At 36.0% G+C, this 19441-nt stretch overlaps 2 protein-coding genes across 9 annotated transcripts; one reads left to right on the top strand and one right to left on the bottom strand.

Annotated features, from left to right (window-relative positions):
* Positions 1-421: 421 nt before the first annotated feature.
* Positions 422-3433, bottom strand: LOC111895808 (uncharacterized). The gene is made up of 9 exons (XM_023891869.3): positions 3429-3433; positions 2832-3246; positions 1515-1593; positions 1238-1334; positions 1089-1152; positions 944-1000; positions 806-843; positions 645-726; positions 422-564 (listed from the first exon to the last, which is right to left on the bottom strand). Exons 1-9 carry the CDS (start codon positions 3431-3433, stop codon positions 475-477), a joined length of 927 nt encoding a protein of 308 aa, XP_023747637.1. The 3' UTR covers positions 422-474.
* A 3147-nt stretch (positions 3434-6580) lies between these two features.
* Positions 6581-19436, top strand: LOC111895847 (putative 1-phosphatidylinositol-3-phosphate 5-kinase FAB1D). Of its 8 annotated transcripts, none has more exons than XM_042900239.2 (14): positions 6581-6856; positions 7505-7581; positions 7779-7806; positions 7917-8351; positions 8837-8954; positions 9184-9513; positions 9671-10006; positions 15366-15691; positions 15809-15935; positions 16371-16514; positions 17008-17979; positions 18048-18302; positions 18387-18666; positions 19007-19436. In XM_042900239.2, the coding sequence occupies exons 2-14, from the start codon at positions 7572-7574 to the stop codon at positions 19288-19290; spliced, it is 3645 nt and encodes a 1214-aa protein (XP_042756173.1). In that variant the 5' UTR covers positions 6581-6856; positions 7505-7571; the 3' UTR covers positions 19291-19436. The 8 variants fall into 8 exon arrangements, with proteins under 8 accessions (XP_042756173.1, XP_023747675.1, XP_042756172.1 ...); XM_023891907.3 differs by having other exon boundaries at positions 7505-7614; XM_042900240.2 differs by having other exon boundaries at positions 6582-6856; positions 7688-7806.
* The last annotated feature ends 5 nt before the right edge of the window (positions 19437-19441 follow it).

The following is a 19441-nucleotide window of genomic DNA, read 5'->3' as shown; positions in this document are numbered from 1 at the left end:
ATAAAACTTGTCCAATATTGAAGTTTGTATGTAAGTGGGCAAATGTACAATAAATTATCCGAACTAAAAAGACAAGTTCCTCACAGTTTATATCCTCATAAAGCACATAAAATACTTAAAAGGACTAAATGAGCAAATGTTCAAAACATTAGAGGGCTAATGTGTCATTTTCCATTGAAAAAATTATGTATTTTGATTTATGTTTGTAAGATATCATAAAATGATGGAATGCATGCTTGTATTTTGGTCCTCGTCTGATGGAGATTGGTATTGTGAATTGGGCAAGAAAGATAAAAGGGAATTTTCAACCCAAACATATTACAACTCTATTATTGGGAATGAAGCTACATATCAAGTCAAACTCATTTGCAACATGGATTGTAATAAACAGATGAAAAACAAGTTAGAATATAAGGAATCAAAGTATATGAATTTAAGTAAAGGTTGGGTTAACTCATAACATTTTTATAGTTTTCACAAAGCTGCGATGAATCTCTGGATTTTGGCTTGTGCTTTCTCTTTCTCATCTGGGCCATCAAGATCACCGATGTTGTCATGATATTCCTATTTCATTAAACACACAATTATTAAAAACTAATTTTTCTTTTCATAATTTATAATTTACTAATATTATATTAATATACCTGTAGAACATTCTTGACGTCTGTTTTAGTCAACTTTTGTTGCTTAAGTAGTGATTCAATTCTTGCCTTTATCCGAGGATGCCTACAAATATTAATTATATTCGAAATCAACAAATGTTTTATCAAGAAAACCTTCAAAAAAAAAAATCCAAGATACTTACTCGGATGTCCAAAGATGACCCAAAATAACTGCAATTAACTGTCCACAAAGAAAAGAGATTAGCATGAGATTTTATTATCTCTAATTTTTTTATTTTTATTAAGTGAAATATTGTATAGATTATAAAAGAAGTCATTACCTGAAGAGAATAGAGTCCAGATTCTAGCTTCCGATTGTATTTTTCATCTTCATCCATCTGCAAGATTATAAAATAATAATAATTATTAGTTCCATGATTGCCAAAAGATGCAAGAAAATAAATAGGAGAATATAAAAAAGTAAACCTCAAGATCATCAAGTTCAAGATCATTCAGCCTTTCGGATTCTTCTTTCACTCTGTTTGAATATCTATAGAAAATAAAAACAAATGATTTGAGTATATACATGATACTAATGTATTTTTGTAAAAGAAAAATGGGAGAAAATGAAATACCTAATATAAAGCTCCATTAGCCTGTCTATCTTTTCATACTCATTTTCCACAAATTTACTGAGTAATCTTTCCCTTCTTGAACCCCTCAAAACTCCACCTGTTAATGCATATATCATCCAAATCAAAGGCCAAGATTTTGATAATTCATGTTGAACAAAAGAATTGTACCACAGAGATTAAAGTAAAAATGACAGAAAATTAAATCTTGAAAAACAGTGACTCAAAGGTATAAATAAAGTAATAAACATAAAAGATCAAAGTTCACTTGCCTTCTTACCAAAAAGTGAAGCAACCAATGATATAAGCCGTTCCTCCAATTCTTCTTTAGATCTCTTCTTGTTTTTGGTTGTTGGAATCTCAAGTAAAATCAACTCAAGGTTATGATCTATAAAATCTAAACATGAAAGAGTATACTAGAAATGCACAAGGAAGGAGAGAATTTAAGCACTTATAGATTATTAGATAAAACGTTCACTACAAGAATAACCGACAATAGCAGCGACGCCTTTAGCGGCGACGGAGACTTTTAGCGGCGACAAAAAACAAACGCATTTTTGTCGCCGCTAAAAGCCTCGGTCGCCGCTAAGGCTTATTTTGGCGATCCGTGTCATTTCAATTTCATCCATCGATTTAAGAGATGATCCTATGGCTAGGATGACATAAGAAATCCCGTGGTGTGTCGCCGCTAAAGAGTGCGCGTCGCCGCTAAAAGCTTATCTTGGTGATCCGCGTCATTTTAATCTCATCCATTGATTTAAGAGATGATCCAACGACGTAGAAAACCTCGCATTGTTTTCCCTCCCATGTGTCGCCGCTAAAGGCCGTCGACAATAAAACCCCCCGATCTGCTCCATTTTTCTGTGTTCTCCCTTCTTTCTCACCATTATCGTCGACCTCATCGGAATTTGACAAAGAACGTCGCAATTTCACTCATCTTTGCTCCATTTTTCTCCTTTTCCTTTCCTTTTCACTTCTCCTTACTAAATTTCTAGCATTAATGTGTATTTATATGTTTATTTTGTGTTTGTAGATATGGATGTGTATTTGTATGTATATGTGTATTTTGAATGTATTTTATGTATGTATATGTGTTTTTGTATGTACAATCCTATGTATATATGTATGTGTGTTATGTATGTGTATGTATTTTCGTATGTATATGTGTATTATGTATGTGCATGTATTTTCGTATGTATATGTGAATTTTGTATGTGTATTATATATGTATATGTGTATTTGTATGAATAGAAATACATATTAATAGCAGTGACGCCTTTAGTGGCGACGGAGAGCATTAGCGGCGACGTATGGAGCATCAGCGGCGATCAATGGAGCATCAACGACGAGCCAACAGCGACGACCCTTTAGCGGCGACATATTGGACCTTTAGTGGCGATGCCTGTCGCTGGTAACACTTTTATTTCTTGTAGTGGTTGTAATAAGGCAATCTTTTCTTATAATTATTTGCAGATGATTGTGAAGAACACAATAGAAATTATAACAAAATATGGAGGTTGCTAGTTGCAGAATGATAAAGCTTTGAAACAAAATCAAAACAACGTTGATATGATACTAGGAAGGGAGATGAACTTGCCTTAACCATGAATGCAGGGAAAGCGGTTTTAATCCCCATAACATCAACAAACCGTTCACAAGCAGGTGGATAATTCGTCATTGCAAAATCAAGAGCTCTGATGGCTGATCCATAACACAATTTCTTCTGGTTCATGATAATAATCATCAATTCAACCCCTTCAGCTTTCAAAAACCTCTCCTTGTTCTCTAATGGCATCAGCAAACAACACAAGCAATCAAAGAGATTCTCAACCATCTCCTCCTCATCTAAACTCTTTGGATCCCTCAACTTATACATTGCCACAGCCTGCAACACCACATCCACACCATTCATTTGACCTAACCTCTTCTGATTTGCCACACTGCTTTGAAGCAAAATCGCCAGTATCTCGGAAGCATATATCTTATTGCTATCACATAATTCCTCTTTATTACTTCAAAACGAGTTACAAAGGTTAATCTAGACTATTACATCATCTTTAGTGCTTAGCCCAGAAACACGGACGTTACAATTTGGTAATTCTCACACACCCTTTACATATACTTATACTTGTATATGTCACATTAACATTACCGAAAGTAACTTGATTTTTTCTTCTAAAATTTAAATTTTAACTTCATTAGTTGTAAAATTATGAATGAAGCGGGAAAGGAAGGTAATGCCTATAAATGTTCCTCGCTTCACCAGATTCCTGTAGGTAAGGCTTTGGAACGAACACAAAAGGCCTTTATTGATAAGTATGTAGAAAAAAACCCCCGAGGCCTCATACCGAAAAGGAATTGTATGAATGAATGGTGATCATCAATGTTCGAAAACTTAAAATTTTTGTTTAGTTATTATTGGTACTAATGTTAATGTTAATGTTAATTATAGATTGAGTACTTCTACAATGGTAATTTCGAAGGTGGACTTAAGTTGTTAAGTACTGCTAGAACAGAAGATTATTTTGAAGCAAATTATGTTTGGGATGGTTTACATCTCCAAAAGACATCCAGCATGCAAAGAAGGTCTTGTATATACTAAATACATGTTTTTTCATATAAATGTTTCTTTTTATTGCAATATAATTCATAATACATGTAGTATAAAAGTTGAATAGCATGATGACTAGATTGAATATAAGTTGAATGAAGTGAGTGATGACATGGAGTAGAGTTGAAAGAAGTATTTCATTGATCATTGAATGTTTCCATAAACAAAATAATTTATTGTGATTAGGATGGTATAATGGGGTGTGAGTTGCTGTATAGATTTTTGATGGATGATGTGGCAATTCATTCAACTCTATAGAGTTCAATGGATTATGGATACCCTTAGACATAACCCTCATCACAAGAGCAAATATTTGTTGATATTTAAAATGTTTTCTTAATTTCTACAAGGTCTTCATTAGGAACACACTTTAATTAAGTTTACTATGCGTATTAAAACTTTGATTTTTGGCTATTTGTTGTTATATGTATGTTATGGTGGACAAAAGGAACTTGTTATATATTGGACCAAAATTATTGTTTATTTCTAATGTGTAATTGTAGGTTTGGACATACTAGATACTTGTTTTGATAAGTTGATGGTATATGGTCCTAATTTTTTGATTGTTCAAGAAAAGTTAGGCAATTGTTGCAAAATATAATTGTTCAACATAAATCTTTGGAAGATCAAGTCATGACTTTAAAATGTGAAGACCATACCCTTGTAGAGGTCATTGTTCAATTTGCTGAGCATAATCTTGTATTGGATTTTTTTTTGCGTGTTTGTAAATGGTATCAGGAGTACATTGGTTTTTATAAATTTGTAAGACAACCTCTTGTTTTGTAGGCACATAACATTTTATGGTAAATGTGAATGTAAACACGATACTTTTTTGGGTTTTTTGTTGATGAATGTAAATAGGTAGTAATTAATTTGTAACTTAATGCAACTAAATATGTTATTGTAGTAAAAATGCATGTGTTTAAATTTTTTGATGTTGTTTATACACTTATTTTTACAATTATCATGGTTACTTTATTGTTTGACTTCAAGCTAGGATTTTTGTTATTTTATTTAAAAACAACTTATTGACTTATCACTTTTTGAAAAGTCAATTAGTCAAAAAACATGTTTGTCAATATGAAAAGGACTTTTAAAATAACATTTCATTAACTATTCAAATATGAGATTTCAACAAGTTAGGATTTCTAACATTTCAAAACTCCTTATCACTTTTTGGGTTGTAAAAGTCAAATACTCATTAAAAAGACAACCACTTAATCTAAAACAACGTATTGACTTATTAGCTTTCCCACCACAAAAGTTAATCCAAACACTTTTTAAAAAACTCTTTCGCTCACCAACATAAGTCAATAAGTGTTTTTGCCTAAAATTCGTTTATTTGGGGTTCAAAATGAAATCCCAATGATACATATTACATATTTACTCAACATTTATATTCATCTAAACTAAATAACTATATGGAATCACTTAAACTGAAACGTTGACGCCTTTTATGTATTTAACACCTTATGTCTTTACGTCTCACTTAATACCCAAAGGTAAATGTACATATAACATAAAAAACCCATTATCAAATATGACATTTGGCCCTCATTTTCAGCTGTTGCACAACTTGTCACGGGTTTTTTCATGATACAAATTTCAATATAGGATTTAATCACTTGAAATGAAACTTCAACACCTTATGACCACTGTTTTTGGTCGTTGCATGACTTGTCACTTTTTTTAATATAAAACTAATGTCTAAAGTCTGATTTGCAATGGTGACTCATTATCGGTAAAATGTCATGAAAACAATCATGTGAATTACTTTATAACCTCTTGTGGTGAGAAATATGAAAACCAAGATTATCCAATTTTCAAAACCTGATGCCATATGCCAATTTTATACTAGTGTGAGTTTTTTAATATAAAAGTTCAAGTAAAAAGCTCATCTATTATGATGCTTTGAGCATCCATTAGGATCGAACATTGATCAGTTTTGGGCCGGTTTTGGGTTATAACCCGAACCAATGAGTTCGATTTTTGGGTTTTGAAACCCCCTGACTTTATTTTTTGGATGGATTCAATTTTGGGTTTTGTGGGTGAGTTTTTGGTTTTAACACATTTTGTATCAATTCTAAATAAAATGAAACAAATTTAGCCAAATTCAATACCATACCTACCAAACACAAAATATTAAAATCAGCCAGCTAGTTTAAAAAATTAAGAAAGATTAAGAGCCAACTAGTTTACAGAATTTTAGAAAGGTTATAAGTTAATACTAATTGATGGGTTATGGGTTTAAATCTGTGGGTTTGGGTCGGTTTCTGTTCGGTTTTAAAACTATTAGGTTGGTTTGTTTTTAGTGGATCGATTTTTAATGTGGAAACCGAACCCAAACCAAAATTTTCGGTTTTGAAAAATCTAAACCCAAAATGAAGGTTTGGGTTTGGTTCTGTTTTTCAGTTTCAATTTATCGGTTTTGCTCGGCCCTAGCATCCGCAATAGGAGATTTCCATAAAAAAAATTTAAAGCTTTTTCGAACTACCAAACTCTAAAAAAAAGCTATGATTTTTTAATCAAATTATAAATATACAACTATACAAATCAAGATGCTCCAAAGTCATATTCCCATTGATTAGTCTGAAAATTTCTTTGTGCGAAGACACATTTAGCTATACTATATGATCTTATTTACCACCTACTGCCTATAATATATGTAACCTACTGCCTATAATATATGTAACCTACTATTGATTCTCACTCTTAAATTTGCGTGTGCGAAGAGACACATATAGCTACTATATAATCTTATTTATCACCTACTACCCATTGTATATGTAACCTACCATTGATTTTCACTTTGGAAAGTGTTTCTTCGTGTATACAGCTATTCTCATCGTCGGGGTCAACTCCTCCGTCCTTCCATATTCTACTTTCCCTTCATCAGTTTTTTTTGCCTCTCTAGTTCGTCTATGTGGGCCGCTGCAATCAGGGTTTCAATCGTGTCTCCCCAGTAATCACTTTTATCGCAGTTTCGATAGTAATCGGGACATCAGATTCAGGTTGGTGCCTTGTTGTTGCTCTTTTCTTTTTTTTTTTTAATGTATTTTAGTCCATAGTTCTGATATTGATACTGGTATTTGTTTGTTAATGATTCGATGTTGCTACTTAAAATGAAACACCAATTTGATTTCAAAGTGGTATTAGCTTGTTGTATTGGATAGGTTGCTCTTCTATTATCTTAGTTATTCTTGTGAACATTGACTACATGATATTTCTGAATTACGGAGTTTACAGCTAAGATATAGTTAAATAGCGCTTGGAGTTGCATGTTATCTAAGGAAAATAGCTATTTATTTCTGCTTTCCTATAAGACGATTTGCATAATATTCATTATCCAGACTAGTTACGGTTTTGTTTGTTTGCTGATCACTTTGAGTATTGATCATAATTATAACTAGTATTTGATATATGACTAAGTTGAGGTGAAGGAATGTTGTAGTTTGAAAAACCGATAAATCTGGTTTCCTGAAAAACTGCATACTAGTACTGAATGTGCTCTGTTCAATTTAATTTATAGTTTTTTCTTTCTCTATTTATATATCGATGTTTACATTTTACATATGGAACACTGGAAACAACCCTATGTTTTCTACTTTCTAGAGTTTCCTGCCATTTGTAGTGACGCAATATTCTGGCTTATGTTGCAGGGTCCTTAATCTTGAAAGGGTTACAATTTCAGGCCAAGTTTCTGCCAAAGGAGAAGAGTTGGAGGATATGATGCCTGGTAGTTTAATTTCGGCATCGGCATTATCCATAAGTACTTTGTTAATATCATTTTCAGATAAAGGACTTAAAGATTTTGTATTTTTTTTTCCATATATGTCCTGTAGTAATAAATTCACTGCATCCCAAGTAACATCTGTATCCCAATTAACATTTCTCTTGAAGTCATATATAATCGATTTGAATGCTATGTTTCAGATGATTATGGTGTGCCCTCAAATGACAGGTAATCCATATGACCATCGCCGTGGAAATAAAGAAAAAAGTTAGATGGGTAACATATGTATTGGTGGGTCCTTTGCCTAATTATTTAATTTTTTTGTTTTCCCATTTTAGGCGACATGAAGAAGAATCAAGCAGGGAAAGATGTATTGATTCTGAGATTTGGATCCCCCCTGAACCAGAATACCAAAAGGATGATATTGAGGGTATTAATGTTGCTGATGATGTTGGTGGCATGAAATGGGGAAAGCCAAGTATTTCAAGCAGCCTTGGAGAAGAATGGAGTTGGAGCTTCAGGTTTAAAGATGAAATGATAGGGAAACTGACTAAGTCTATGAAAGCCAATTTTAAGGAACATGTAGAGCATCCTCTTATGTCTATGGGAATTTCTTGTTCCGGAAATGATGGTGATACATGGGTGGATACAGTTACAAATTTATCATGGGAAGCTGTCTCATATCTGAAACCAGATGCTTTTTTGGGAAAAGCAGTGGATCCCAATTTATATATCAAAGTCAAATGTATTGCAACAGGTTCTCCAAAGCAAAGGTTGTCCTATTAGTTCCCTTAACTTTTGCTATGCATTAATCAATTGGTTATATATATATGATTTTATGATAGTTCTCAATCAAGAAACAGTTAACTCTGACATCACAAAGACTTACCGTTAATTGTTGAAAATTATATAAATGCTGTCCGGTTAAAATTTAGCTAATCAATTCACTTTGTAATTAGGGTTATATTACTCTGTTGGTCAAAAATCAACTATGTTAGGAAAATCCACAAAGTTTGGTTCTGGTTGAAGAATCAATAAACCTATGCACAAACAATTGCATATTAACCATCTACAAACAACCAAATCCTATATAGGATTCTATCTTATATATATAAGCACAAGAGATTTGATTGAATAAAAGAGCATCTAAAAAGCTCTTATGTTTGTCGTATTCTTTTGGGTACGTACTTGTTCAACCTCACAAGAAGTATTGCTATTTGGTTTTTTTTTTTTTTTAAATTTGGGTTACTTTTTGCAGTAAAGTTTTCCGGGGCTTAGTCTTCAAAAAGCATGCAGCTCACGAACAAATGCCAACAAAGTATAGAAATCCAAAGTTGCTATTGATTAGAGGTGTTTCTTCATCGACGGAAGAACAGGTAAACTCGAAGAAAAAGTTTAATTAGATTCTGTAACCTCTTATTCGTATATGTGCTATTGCAGGTTAGTACTAAGGATATAAAGAATCCATAAATGATGTCATAAGTTCAAGTCTACGCATCATTGTGATTTACCTCCCCATGTTGGCTATGGTGGGGTGTTTACCCCTTTGTACTTGTTTTTATTATTGTCTCTAATGCTGTGATGTGCTATATGATGCATGAGCAGGAGAAAGGTATGGAGATGATAGAGAAGCTCAATCCGAACGTGGTCCTAGTTGAGGAAACCATTTCTCATGATATTCAAGAATATATTCTTGGAAAAGGGATGACACTAGTCCTGGGAATGAAACAACACCGTCTGGAGACGGTTGCTCGTTGTACCGCCTCACCAATATTATCCTTTAATAATCTGCTGAATGTCCAAGAGTTGGGGAAGTGCGAATCGTTTTATTTTGAAAAGATTACAGAAAAACATGCTACTCTCCGTGATAATGGACAAAGGCCTGTGAAGACAATAATGTTTGTCAAGGGTTGTCCTACGCACACAGGATTGACAGTGAGTTTATATTTTCTTAGTCATCCGTATATATAGAAGCACCAATTTAATATATATATATATATATATATATATATATATATATATATATATATATATATATATATATATATATATATATATCAGTTGTAAATATCTTCCGTTGTGACGCTGACAGATTTTGCTCAAGGGACGTCAAGGTGATGAACTTAAAAGGATTAAACGTGTTGTTCAATTTGCGGTTTACATGACATATCATTTGATCCGTAAGAGCCTATACATTGAAAAGGCAGCTGCAACTGGCCCCACTGGAGAGACGATATTCTTAAACTGCAATAAAGACCTTGTCGAACATAAGTATGAAATTGTTGCAGTGTTAGGTTTAGCAAGGTATTCTGTCTTGATATCAAGAAGAAATTTGAAAAGAGAGACTGCCTGTTTATCCGATATCAATTTCTACCGAAATTTTGATATGCCCATTGGGAAGTTTATGATGGATGACTTATTCAGTCAGGTTACTTCTTCAATCTTCACATTTTTTATGCTTTAGTGCTTTTGAAAATGATAGTGTTTTTTTATTTCACCTCAGTATTCTATCTTCTATGTGAAATATATATGGTGGGTGATTTATTCAATCAGGGTACTTACTCCAATATGTTTATTATTTCATTTCATCGCATTACCGCATTGTGCTGTGGTTGAAAATTCTACCAAGTAATAGAATTGTCTCGCAATTGTAAAGAAATTGTCTCGGCTATAATTAACTTGATTTTTGAAGGTACAATGTCTGTTGGTCAAGGATTGACCTGGTAATTAGGAAAAATAAAAGTGTGGGCAGTCATGACCGTTAGAAAATGAACTGACCCTAGTATTTCTCTTTTCTGTTAAATCTAGTAGTATAAGTAGAGTAGTTTAGTGATCACAATTCATCAGTCGAAATTTCATTGTATAGCACCTTAATCATTAGGCTGCTAGTAGTCTTCATTCAATAAAGGAAATCATTCGACTGTCTTTTTTCCAGTTTTACCCCTGTTACCCTTGTTCTTGTTTATTGTTATATTGCTTGATCTCCAACATTTGATATCAGAGCGTCAACAGATCCTGATCATTATGTATGCCCAAGTATCCTCGTTTCAGCAATTTGACAGCTCCATCATCATCCAATCAATCAAAGGACAGCCTCTTCACTCTATAGTGTCTTATGTTGACATCACTCAACTACACTACATGGTCAATAAAGATGGACGCAATCATGAATGCCCATGGGTTATGGGATGCCATTGAGCCACCAACCGGTGTGGTTGTGGATGAGAAGAAGAGCAAGCAGACTCAAGCTTTCATCTTCCAGTAAGAAATACTTGCACAGGCTGCTAAGAAGAAGGCAGCTAAGGAAGTTTGGGACTCTCTAAAGTCACGGTATGTGGGTGTAGAGAGGGTCCAAAAGGCAAGGCTGAGGGTACTGACGAGTGAGTTTGAAGCACTTGAAGGAAACAGAATCTATTGATGAATATGCTGGGAAGATCTCAGCAATGATCTCTAAATTTGGGAGTGTAGGGGCAATATTGGAAGATGAAGAATTGATAAGAAAGCTGTTTGATATAGTCCCAGAGAAGTTTATAAATCTGGTGGCAGCAATGGAGCAAAGTTGTGACATGGAATCAATGCCATTTGAAGAAACAATTGGGCATTTAAAGGCTTATGAAGACAAGCTCTGGCTCCGGAAGGCAAGCACACAGGCAGATAATGCCCTGCTACTTGCCAAGGCAGAAGGTTCATCAACCCACCAGAGTTCAAGCAAGCCAAACTCATAAGGTGGCCGAGGAAGAGGAGGAAATAACAACCGGGGAGGAAGAGGCAGCTCACGAGGGCGAGGTTCATCCCGTGGCAGAGGTGGGCGCTGGGGTGGTGACTCACGACAGGAGACGAACAACACAAACAAAAAGCCACGAGACAAGAGCAACATCAGATGCTATGAATGCCAAGAGCTTGGTCATTATGCATCGGAGTGCAAGAGAAAGAAGTAGCAGGACCAAGAAGTAAACTTGGTTGCTGATGAAGAAGAACCAACCCTATTGCTAGCTGTTTGTGGTGAAGAGAATAGCGAAGTAGTCCTATTGAATGAAGAAAAGGTCTACCCAAACCAATTCAAAGAAAACAATGAAGAGAACATATGGTATCTAGACAATGGAGCTAGTAACCATATGACTGGATGCAAGGCCTTGTTTGCTGAACTTGACGAGAAAGTAACGGGGCAGGTTCGATTTGGTGACGAGTCCAGGGTTCCGATCAAAGGAAAAGGTGCTCTCCTATTTGATTGCAAGAATGGTGATCAATTAGTCATCCCAAATGTGTATTATATTCCTGCCCTACATAGTAATATAATAAGTCTGGGACAAATGACCGAAGAGGGGTATGATATAGGGATGAAGAAAGAGTTCTTGAGAATGTATGATGAAGCAGGAAGCTTAGTTATGAAGGTGCAGAGATCCAAGAACAGACTTTATAAAATTAAGCTTACATCTGGGAAGCCTGTGTGCTTAGCCATGAGTATAGACAATGACTCATGGTTATGGCACACACGCATGGGACACACTAACTTCAGAACACTCGAGGAGATGACATGTAAGAAGATGGTATTAGGCATGCCCTAGGTGACTCATCCATCACAGGTGTGTGAAGGATGTATGCTGGCCAAACAACCAAGACAAGCTTTTCCAAAGGAAGCCACGTGGAAAGCTAAAGAGCCACTATAGCTAGTGCATGCAGACTTATGCGGACCCATCACCCCAACAACTAAAGGAGGGAATCAATATTTCCTCTTAATTGTGGATGACTACTCACGGTATATGTGGGTATACCTGATCAAAACAAAAGATGAAGCGTTGAGCATGTTTCAGAAGTTCAAATTGCAAGTTGAGAAAGAAAGCAGCCACAAAGTCAAGATGATAAGAACTGACCGTGGAGGTGAGTTCAATTCGAATCAATTCCAGTTCTTTTGTGAGCAGGCGGGAATCAAGCGACAGTTGACAACACCACACACCCCACAGCAAAATGGGGTTGTGGAATGTCGAAATAGGACGATTTTAGAGATGACTAGGGCACTACTCAAGGCTATGGGGATACCTGATCAATTTTGGGGAGAGGGCGTGAGACATTCAGTGTATTTGTTTGAACAGAACAAGCACAAAAGCGCTCAAAGATGTAACCCCATACGAATCACTGAAAGCTTCTAAACCCTCGATCGGATACTTGAAGATCTTCGGTTGCGTGGGATTTGTGAAGAAATTGTGAGTCCTGAGCAAACTAACTGATCGAAGAGAGCCAATGGTGTACCTGGGAACAGAAGAAGGAACAAAAGGGTACCGTATGTTTAACCCTAGCAGTCGACGGATAGTGATAACTCAAGTCGTGATCTTTGACGAAGTAAGGCCTTGGGCTTGGAATAATGAAACAACGGGGGAGCCACTTTCAACGCCTTACTGGACCAATGTTATTGTCCATGAAGGAGCCCAATCCCAGTCGGCCCAAGATCCTGATCAGTCAATTAACACTAACGAAGACCCTTTGATGCCGTTAAACGATCTCTCGAAGACACTGGATTGGATGACTCATGAGTTGAAGACTCGACACAGTCGTATGTACCTGGTACCAACCTGACACCTCCCAGTCGAGTATCGGCGATCCAATCAAGAAGCGGGTCCGTAGCCTCGTATGATAACACAGTAATAAGAGGTTTTCGCTCAATCAATGACATCTATGAAAACACGACAAGGCTGGGGGAAGAAGAAATACGGGATCTATACGAAATAAATCATGAGCTACTACTGGTCGATGATGAACCCACAACCTACGAAGAAGCATCAAGTGAAGAAGGGTGGAAACGAGCCATGGAAACGGAAGTGAAGTCAATCGAGAAAAACAATACCTGGACTTTAACCAGGCTACCCCCAAATCGCAAGGCGATAGGGGTAAAGTGGGTATTTAAGGCGACTTTGGTCGCCAAGGGTTACGTTCAACAAAGGGGTGTCGACTTTGACGTTCAACAAAGGGGTGTCGACTTTGACGTTCAACAAAGGTATGTCGACTTTGACGACGCATTTGCACCGGTGGCTAGGCTGGAGACGATAAGACTGATCCTCTCGGTAGCGACGAAGGAAAATTGGCGTGTACATCACCTGGATGTCTAGTCAGCATTCCTACACGGTGATCTTAAGGAGGAAGTCTATGTAAGTCAACCCATTGGATTCACAGTCAAAGGCAAGGAAGACCGGGTATATCGCCTTCACAAGGCCCTATATGGGTTGCGACAGGCACCAAGGGCATGGAATACAAAACTTGACCAGTCACTCAAGTCACTCGGATTCACCAGATGTGTTCAAGAACAGGCTGTCTACAAGGTACACAAACCCAACTTGACTCTCATAGTTGGAGTATATGTAGATGATCTCATAGTCACTGGGTCAAGTGAGAAGGGAATCCAAGTATTCAAAGATAGAATGAAGTGTTTGTTTGATATGAGTGATCTGGGATTGTTATCATATTACCTGGGAATTGAAGTAGTACAGGGTAAAGATGGTATAATACTCACACAGAAGGGGTATGCTGAAAAGATCCTAAAGGTTTCAGGCATGGAAGAGTGCAATAGTTCTCAGTACCCAATGGAGCCAAAACTCCATCTAACCAAAGATGAAAAAGGTGAACCCGTGAATGCAACAATGTACAAGAGACTTGTTGGGAGCTTAAGATACCTGGTTCATACAAGACCAGATCTCAATTATAGTGTTGGAGTGGTGAGCAAATTTATGCAAAACCCCAAACAAAGTCACCATGCTGCTATAAAACACATTCTGAGATATGTGAAGGGAACAACTCAGTATGGGCTAAAGTATCAGAGGGGAGGTGATGGAAGACTCGTGGGGTACACTGACAGCAGTTACAACAGTGATAGAGAAGACAGAAGAGGAACCACAGTAGTAGTCTACTACTCAGGAAATATCATAACATGGGCATCGCAGAAACAGAAAACAGTGGCATTTAGCTCATGTGAAGCCGAGTATATGGCTGCAACTGCAGCAGCATGTCAAGGACTGTGGTTAAGAAATTTGTTCAGTGAGCTGATGGGAAAGAAAGCACAGAAGGTGAAGCTGCTAATCGACAACCAATCCACCATTGCACTCATAAGAAATTTGGTGTCTCACGGTAGAAGCAAGCACATAGACACAAGGTTCCACTTTATTCGTATGTGTGTTGAAAGGGAACAGATTCAAGTGGAACATGTGAGTGGAGATCAATAGAAGGCTGATGTTCTAACAAAGGCAATGCCAAGGATAAAGTTTGCTGAGATGTAACTGGCATAGAAGATCTGAAGAAGAAAGGTCAACCTCGAGGGGGAGAAATGTTGGTCAAGGATTGACCTGGTAATTAGGAAAAATAAAAGTGTGGGCAGTCATGACCGTTAGAAAATGAACTGACCCTAGTATTTCTCTTTTCTGTTAAATCTAGTAGTATAAATAGAGTAGTTCAGTGATCACAATTCATCAGTCGAAATTTCTTTGTATAGCACCTTAATCATTAGGTTGCAAGTAGTCTTCATTCAATAAAGGAAATCATTCGGCTGTCTTTATTCCAGTTTTACCCCTGTTACCCTTGTTCTTGTTTATTGTTATATTGCTTGATCTCCAACAATGTCCTAGTAAGAAAAAAATTAGGTAACGTGCTGTAACCGGTTAGATTGATTTTTTGAAGTACAATGGCATAATAGCAAGATTTAAAAGTGTTGTAATAAAAAGATGTGAATATAGGATACAGTATGTTGCTATTTTTCTTGCATTTAACCCAATACGTCAAAAATAACTTTGTTGTTTGTTATGCAGAATCTTTTGTGTGGAACATGTAATGAACTGCCAGAAGCTCATATTTCCTACTATGCTCATGACAACAAGAAAATCACAGTTCAAGTCCAACGTCTTCCCTCCGATAAGCACTTGCCTGGTGAAAACGAAGGAAAACTTTGGATGTGGAGTTCGTGTCAAAAATGTAAGGGTAGTTTAAACTCTACTAAAAGAGTATTGGTTCCTATTGCTGTTCGGGGTGTATCCTTTGGAAAGATCATAGACCATGCCTTGTCAAATCGCTATCTATGGTGTATACCATTTAGCTGTGGACATTTCTATTATGGTGACTATTTTCACTTCTTCGGGTATGCCACCTCACCTGTCAATAAGTCATGCACTGTTTGATGTGTACTAGGAATTCGAGTTCATAATTACTTTCTAGATGAAAAGACTAATATAATCATTTTTTTTGGAGCATGCAGATTAGGCTCCATGATTGTAAGGTTTAAATACTCAACAGTGTCTACTTACTTTGTGTCTCTCCCGCCTAGGAAAGTTGAATTTAGCCATTCAATTGAAGGAGATTTTCTGCAAAAAGAAGTTGAGGATGTATGTATATTCAGGAAAAATAGCATTTGTATATTATTATATTATTGTGGGTAACATACAAAATAACACTTGTACACTTATAACTTTATCGATGTAGCTATTTAACCATTTCCAGTAGTAATCAGACCATTATGCTTATCTTGAATTTTAAAAAAGAAACCATTTTTTCCTGGTTCCATTTCAGGGACAAGCTGAGAAAAGCACAACCTACTTTCACCGTTTTATCCACTGAGCTAATATCTTATGTCGATTTAGCCGCTGAACAATTGTCCTAAATGATAGCAAAAACAATAAATGTTTACCGGCTAAATCCATAAAAGACTCAGAGTATGTTGTGACTTATTTCAATAAAATGGAAAAAAACACGTTGCACTTTTATGTATTTGTATATTATTTACCGAGTAAATAATTTGATAAAATGTTACTTTTTGGAAGGTGATCCGAGAAGGGCATTCAATGTTTTCCGAGGTTGAGAACTCTCTGAACGAGATGGAAAACAAGTCGGTTGGGTCGAAGTTGAACCTTGAAGGATCATGTAATGTCAAAGAGATGTTAAAGAAAGAGCAAGATCAATTTCAAGTCAGTTACTTTCTCATGATTCATAGATTTAAATGATATTTCAGTACTCTATTACTTGATTTGGTTCCTATTTTTCTTTTTCTTTTGTAGATGATAAATCTTGCTTATAGATATAATGGATGGAGAAACCAAATGAGAACATATTTTAATATCCTTCCATTTTCTAAAAGATAAATCTGAATACGATTCTATACATGAAGTTGAAATCTATACAGAAAAGAGATGGCAAGATATACAAATTTTTAATCCTTAAAGAAAGGTCATCAATTAGGGTTTGTAATAAATGATTGGTTTTAGATATGTTCCATTGAACTATGTAGAGTTCAATGTATTGTATGAAAAAAATGATAAAGTTGTATGAAAAAGAATGATGATATGACAATCTATTAAACATTGTACTGTGAATGCCCTAAGTGAAATCTTCATGATGACATATGTTGCATAGTTTATATTATTATCCTCGTCTTTTCTAATCATCCATCTAACACAATAGGTTGACATGACTACAAGCATGAGTGTGAATAAATGGTTATACAAGCCTCTCTACTTGAATCATATACACTGGAAGCTTTCACTACATGCGTACATCTGGGATGAGCGTGTTCGTTGGCTTCAAAATGTGGTGGAAACTCAAACCAGTGTGAAAAAACAATCATGTTTTAAGGAGAAAAAAGTTACCGAGTGTGGTAGTGATGGCGTGCTTTCATTAAAAGCAGCAGATCCTCAGGCGTGGATGTGGAGGTCTTTCTCAGAAATAAAAGGTATTTATTTGGAGGATCTTCAGAGAGGATACTTGCCAAGGTATGAAACTTCCAGTTATAAGAAAGGATCCATCATATACAAAAGGATTACTGAAGAGGGGTCAAGACTTCATTTTCCATTTGGTACTGACAATAACTATATAGTATCGGATTATGAGGATGAGTTGTCTAGTATCATTGCTTGTGCGTTAGCTTTTCTAAAAGATCGGAGCAACTCATCAGATGACCCCAATGAGGATGCGACAACGTATCAAAGTTTACACAAGATGTCCTCTTTGAGTTCCCGAAATTGGTGCTGCTTCAGCTTCATGGATTCTGATGGTCCTCCAGAAAATTCTATTTTTGATGGTTTAGAATGGCCGGATTCTTCAAGTTATCTTCACCCAGTGATCTCTATGGGAAGATTAGCTGACAAACCTAAATATTCAGTAGCTTGTCTATTTCACAAAGACTTTGCTCAACTTCGTAGTGATTGTGGTTTATCGGAGCTCGATTACATTTCTTCACTAAGTCGTTGTAAGCCCTGGGATGCCAAAGGAGGAAAGAGCAAATCTTTCTTTGCTAAAACACTGGATGACCGCTTCATTATCAAGGAAATTAACAAGACTGAGTTTTGCTCATTGCAAGAAATTGCTTTGGCCTATCTTGCGCACCTGAAAAAAGGACATCTATCATGCTTTGCAAAATTTCTTGGGTTTTATCAGGTTTTTTTCTCAATATTTTGCTTTTGCTTTTTTTAATGTTTTTCCCCTTCTGATATAAATGGTTGTAGGTAACAAAATTTACAAGTCGGGAAAAATATGATCTAATGGTGATGGAGAACATTACTTATAGACGAAACATTACTAGACAGTATGACATCAAAGGAGCTCTCTATGATCGTTTCAATCCTGCTACTGATGGTGTGGGAGTTGTTCTGTTAGACCAAAATTTAGTAGATGACATGCAACATTCTCCTTTGTACGTTGATAGCAGATCATTGTGGGAATTGCACCTTGCCATACAAAACGATACTTCCTTCCTCCACGTGAGTACTTCCTTCTTTTGTTTTCGTTCTCATCTTTAGACAATCCAGACTGGCTTATATATTGTAATTTTTTTTAATGTTTAGTTCATCAATGTGATGGATTATTCCTTGTTGGTTGGAGTGGACGCTGAAAATAAGGAGATTGTATGCGGCATAATCGATTATGTCAGACAATATACGGCTGACAAGAAACTAGAGAACTGGTTCAAGTCCCACTTTAAGGTACCTAAAAACCATTTGCCGACTATAGCCCCACCAGAAGACTACAAGAAAAGATTCACAAACTTCATCAAACACTCTTTTAATGATCCAGTCTCCGGAAGACTACTTGAGTACAAGAAAGTTCATCAAACACTTTGTAACAGTAAGCGCCCCAAATAAGTAGTACTCATGAATTGATGTGTGCCTATATATATACCCCCCCCCCCCCCCCCCCCCCCCCAAATAGATAGACCTTAAACAATCAATTCATTTCAACCTAAACAAAGTGGCATTTTTGTAACTCTTTTGTAATTTTGAAACCTATTAAGGTATAGTTATAAACCAACGGTTTGAACTCCTCAACTGAAATCAGTAGAGCGCTTGAATTTGTAGATGGCAATGGTGAAAATGATGGAATCAAATCCTTAATTTTGTGCTATCTTAAACATTTGATCGAATCTTCCCATGAATATTGGAACTAATTGAATTGACAAATGCCATAGGTGGTAACTGTTCGATTGCTAAATTGAAGATGAAAGGTACTGCTAGTTGTGGTGAACCATCAAATATTGGTGAAGAAAAGATGAGAGAGAAGACTTTAGATTCTTTAGATGAACAAGCCATGCAAGTTGTGAATCCAATGCCGGTTACAACGATGTCAATGACAACTATACCCGATGGTGAAGAGCAATCAGATATTAGTGAAAGAAAAGAGGGAGAAAACTCAAGGGGCAAATTTGCAATCAACATGCATAAACATGGTGGTGGATGTCGAAAATTTGATTAAGGAGCGGCTGTTTAGTTCTAAATGTGAAAAAAATGTAATTCATTTAATGTTCTTAATGTATTGTTATACATTTTGTGAAAAAATGTAATTCATTTGATGTTCTTAATGTATTGTTATACATTTTGTGAATAATGTCGATTTGTTTAGCATA

Source organism: Lactuca sativa, chromosome 3 (genome assembly GCF_002870075.4).
Source record: "Lactuca sativa cultivar Salinas chromosome 3, Lsat_Salinas_v11, whole genome shotgun sequence".
In the NCBI taxonomy this organism is placed as follows: domain Eukaryota; kingdom Viridiplantae; phylum Streptophyta; class Magnoliopsida; order Asterales; family Asteraceae; genus Lactuca; species Lactuca sativa.
The sequence above is the reverse complement of the archived record's forward strand: the minus strand, read 5'-3'. Positions and strand labels throughout refer to the sequence as shown.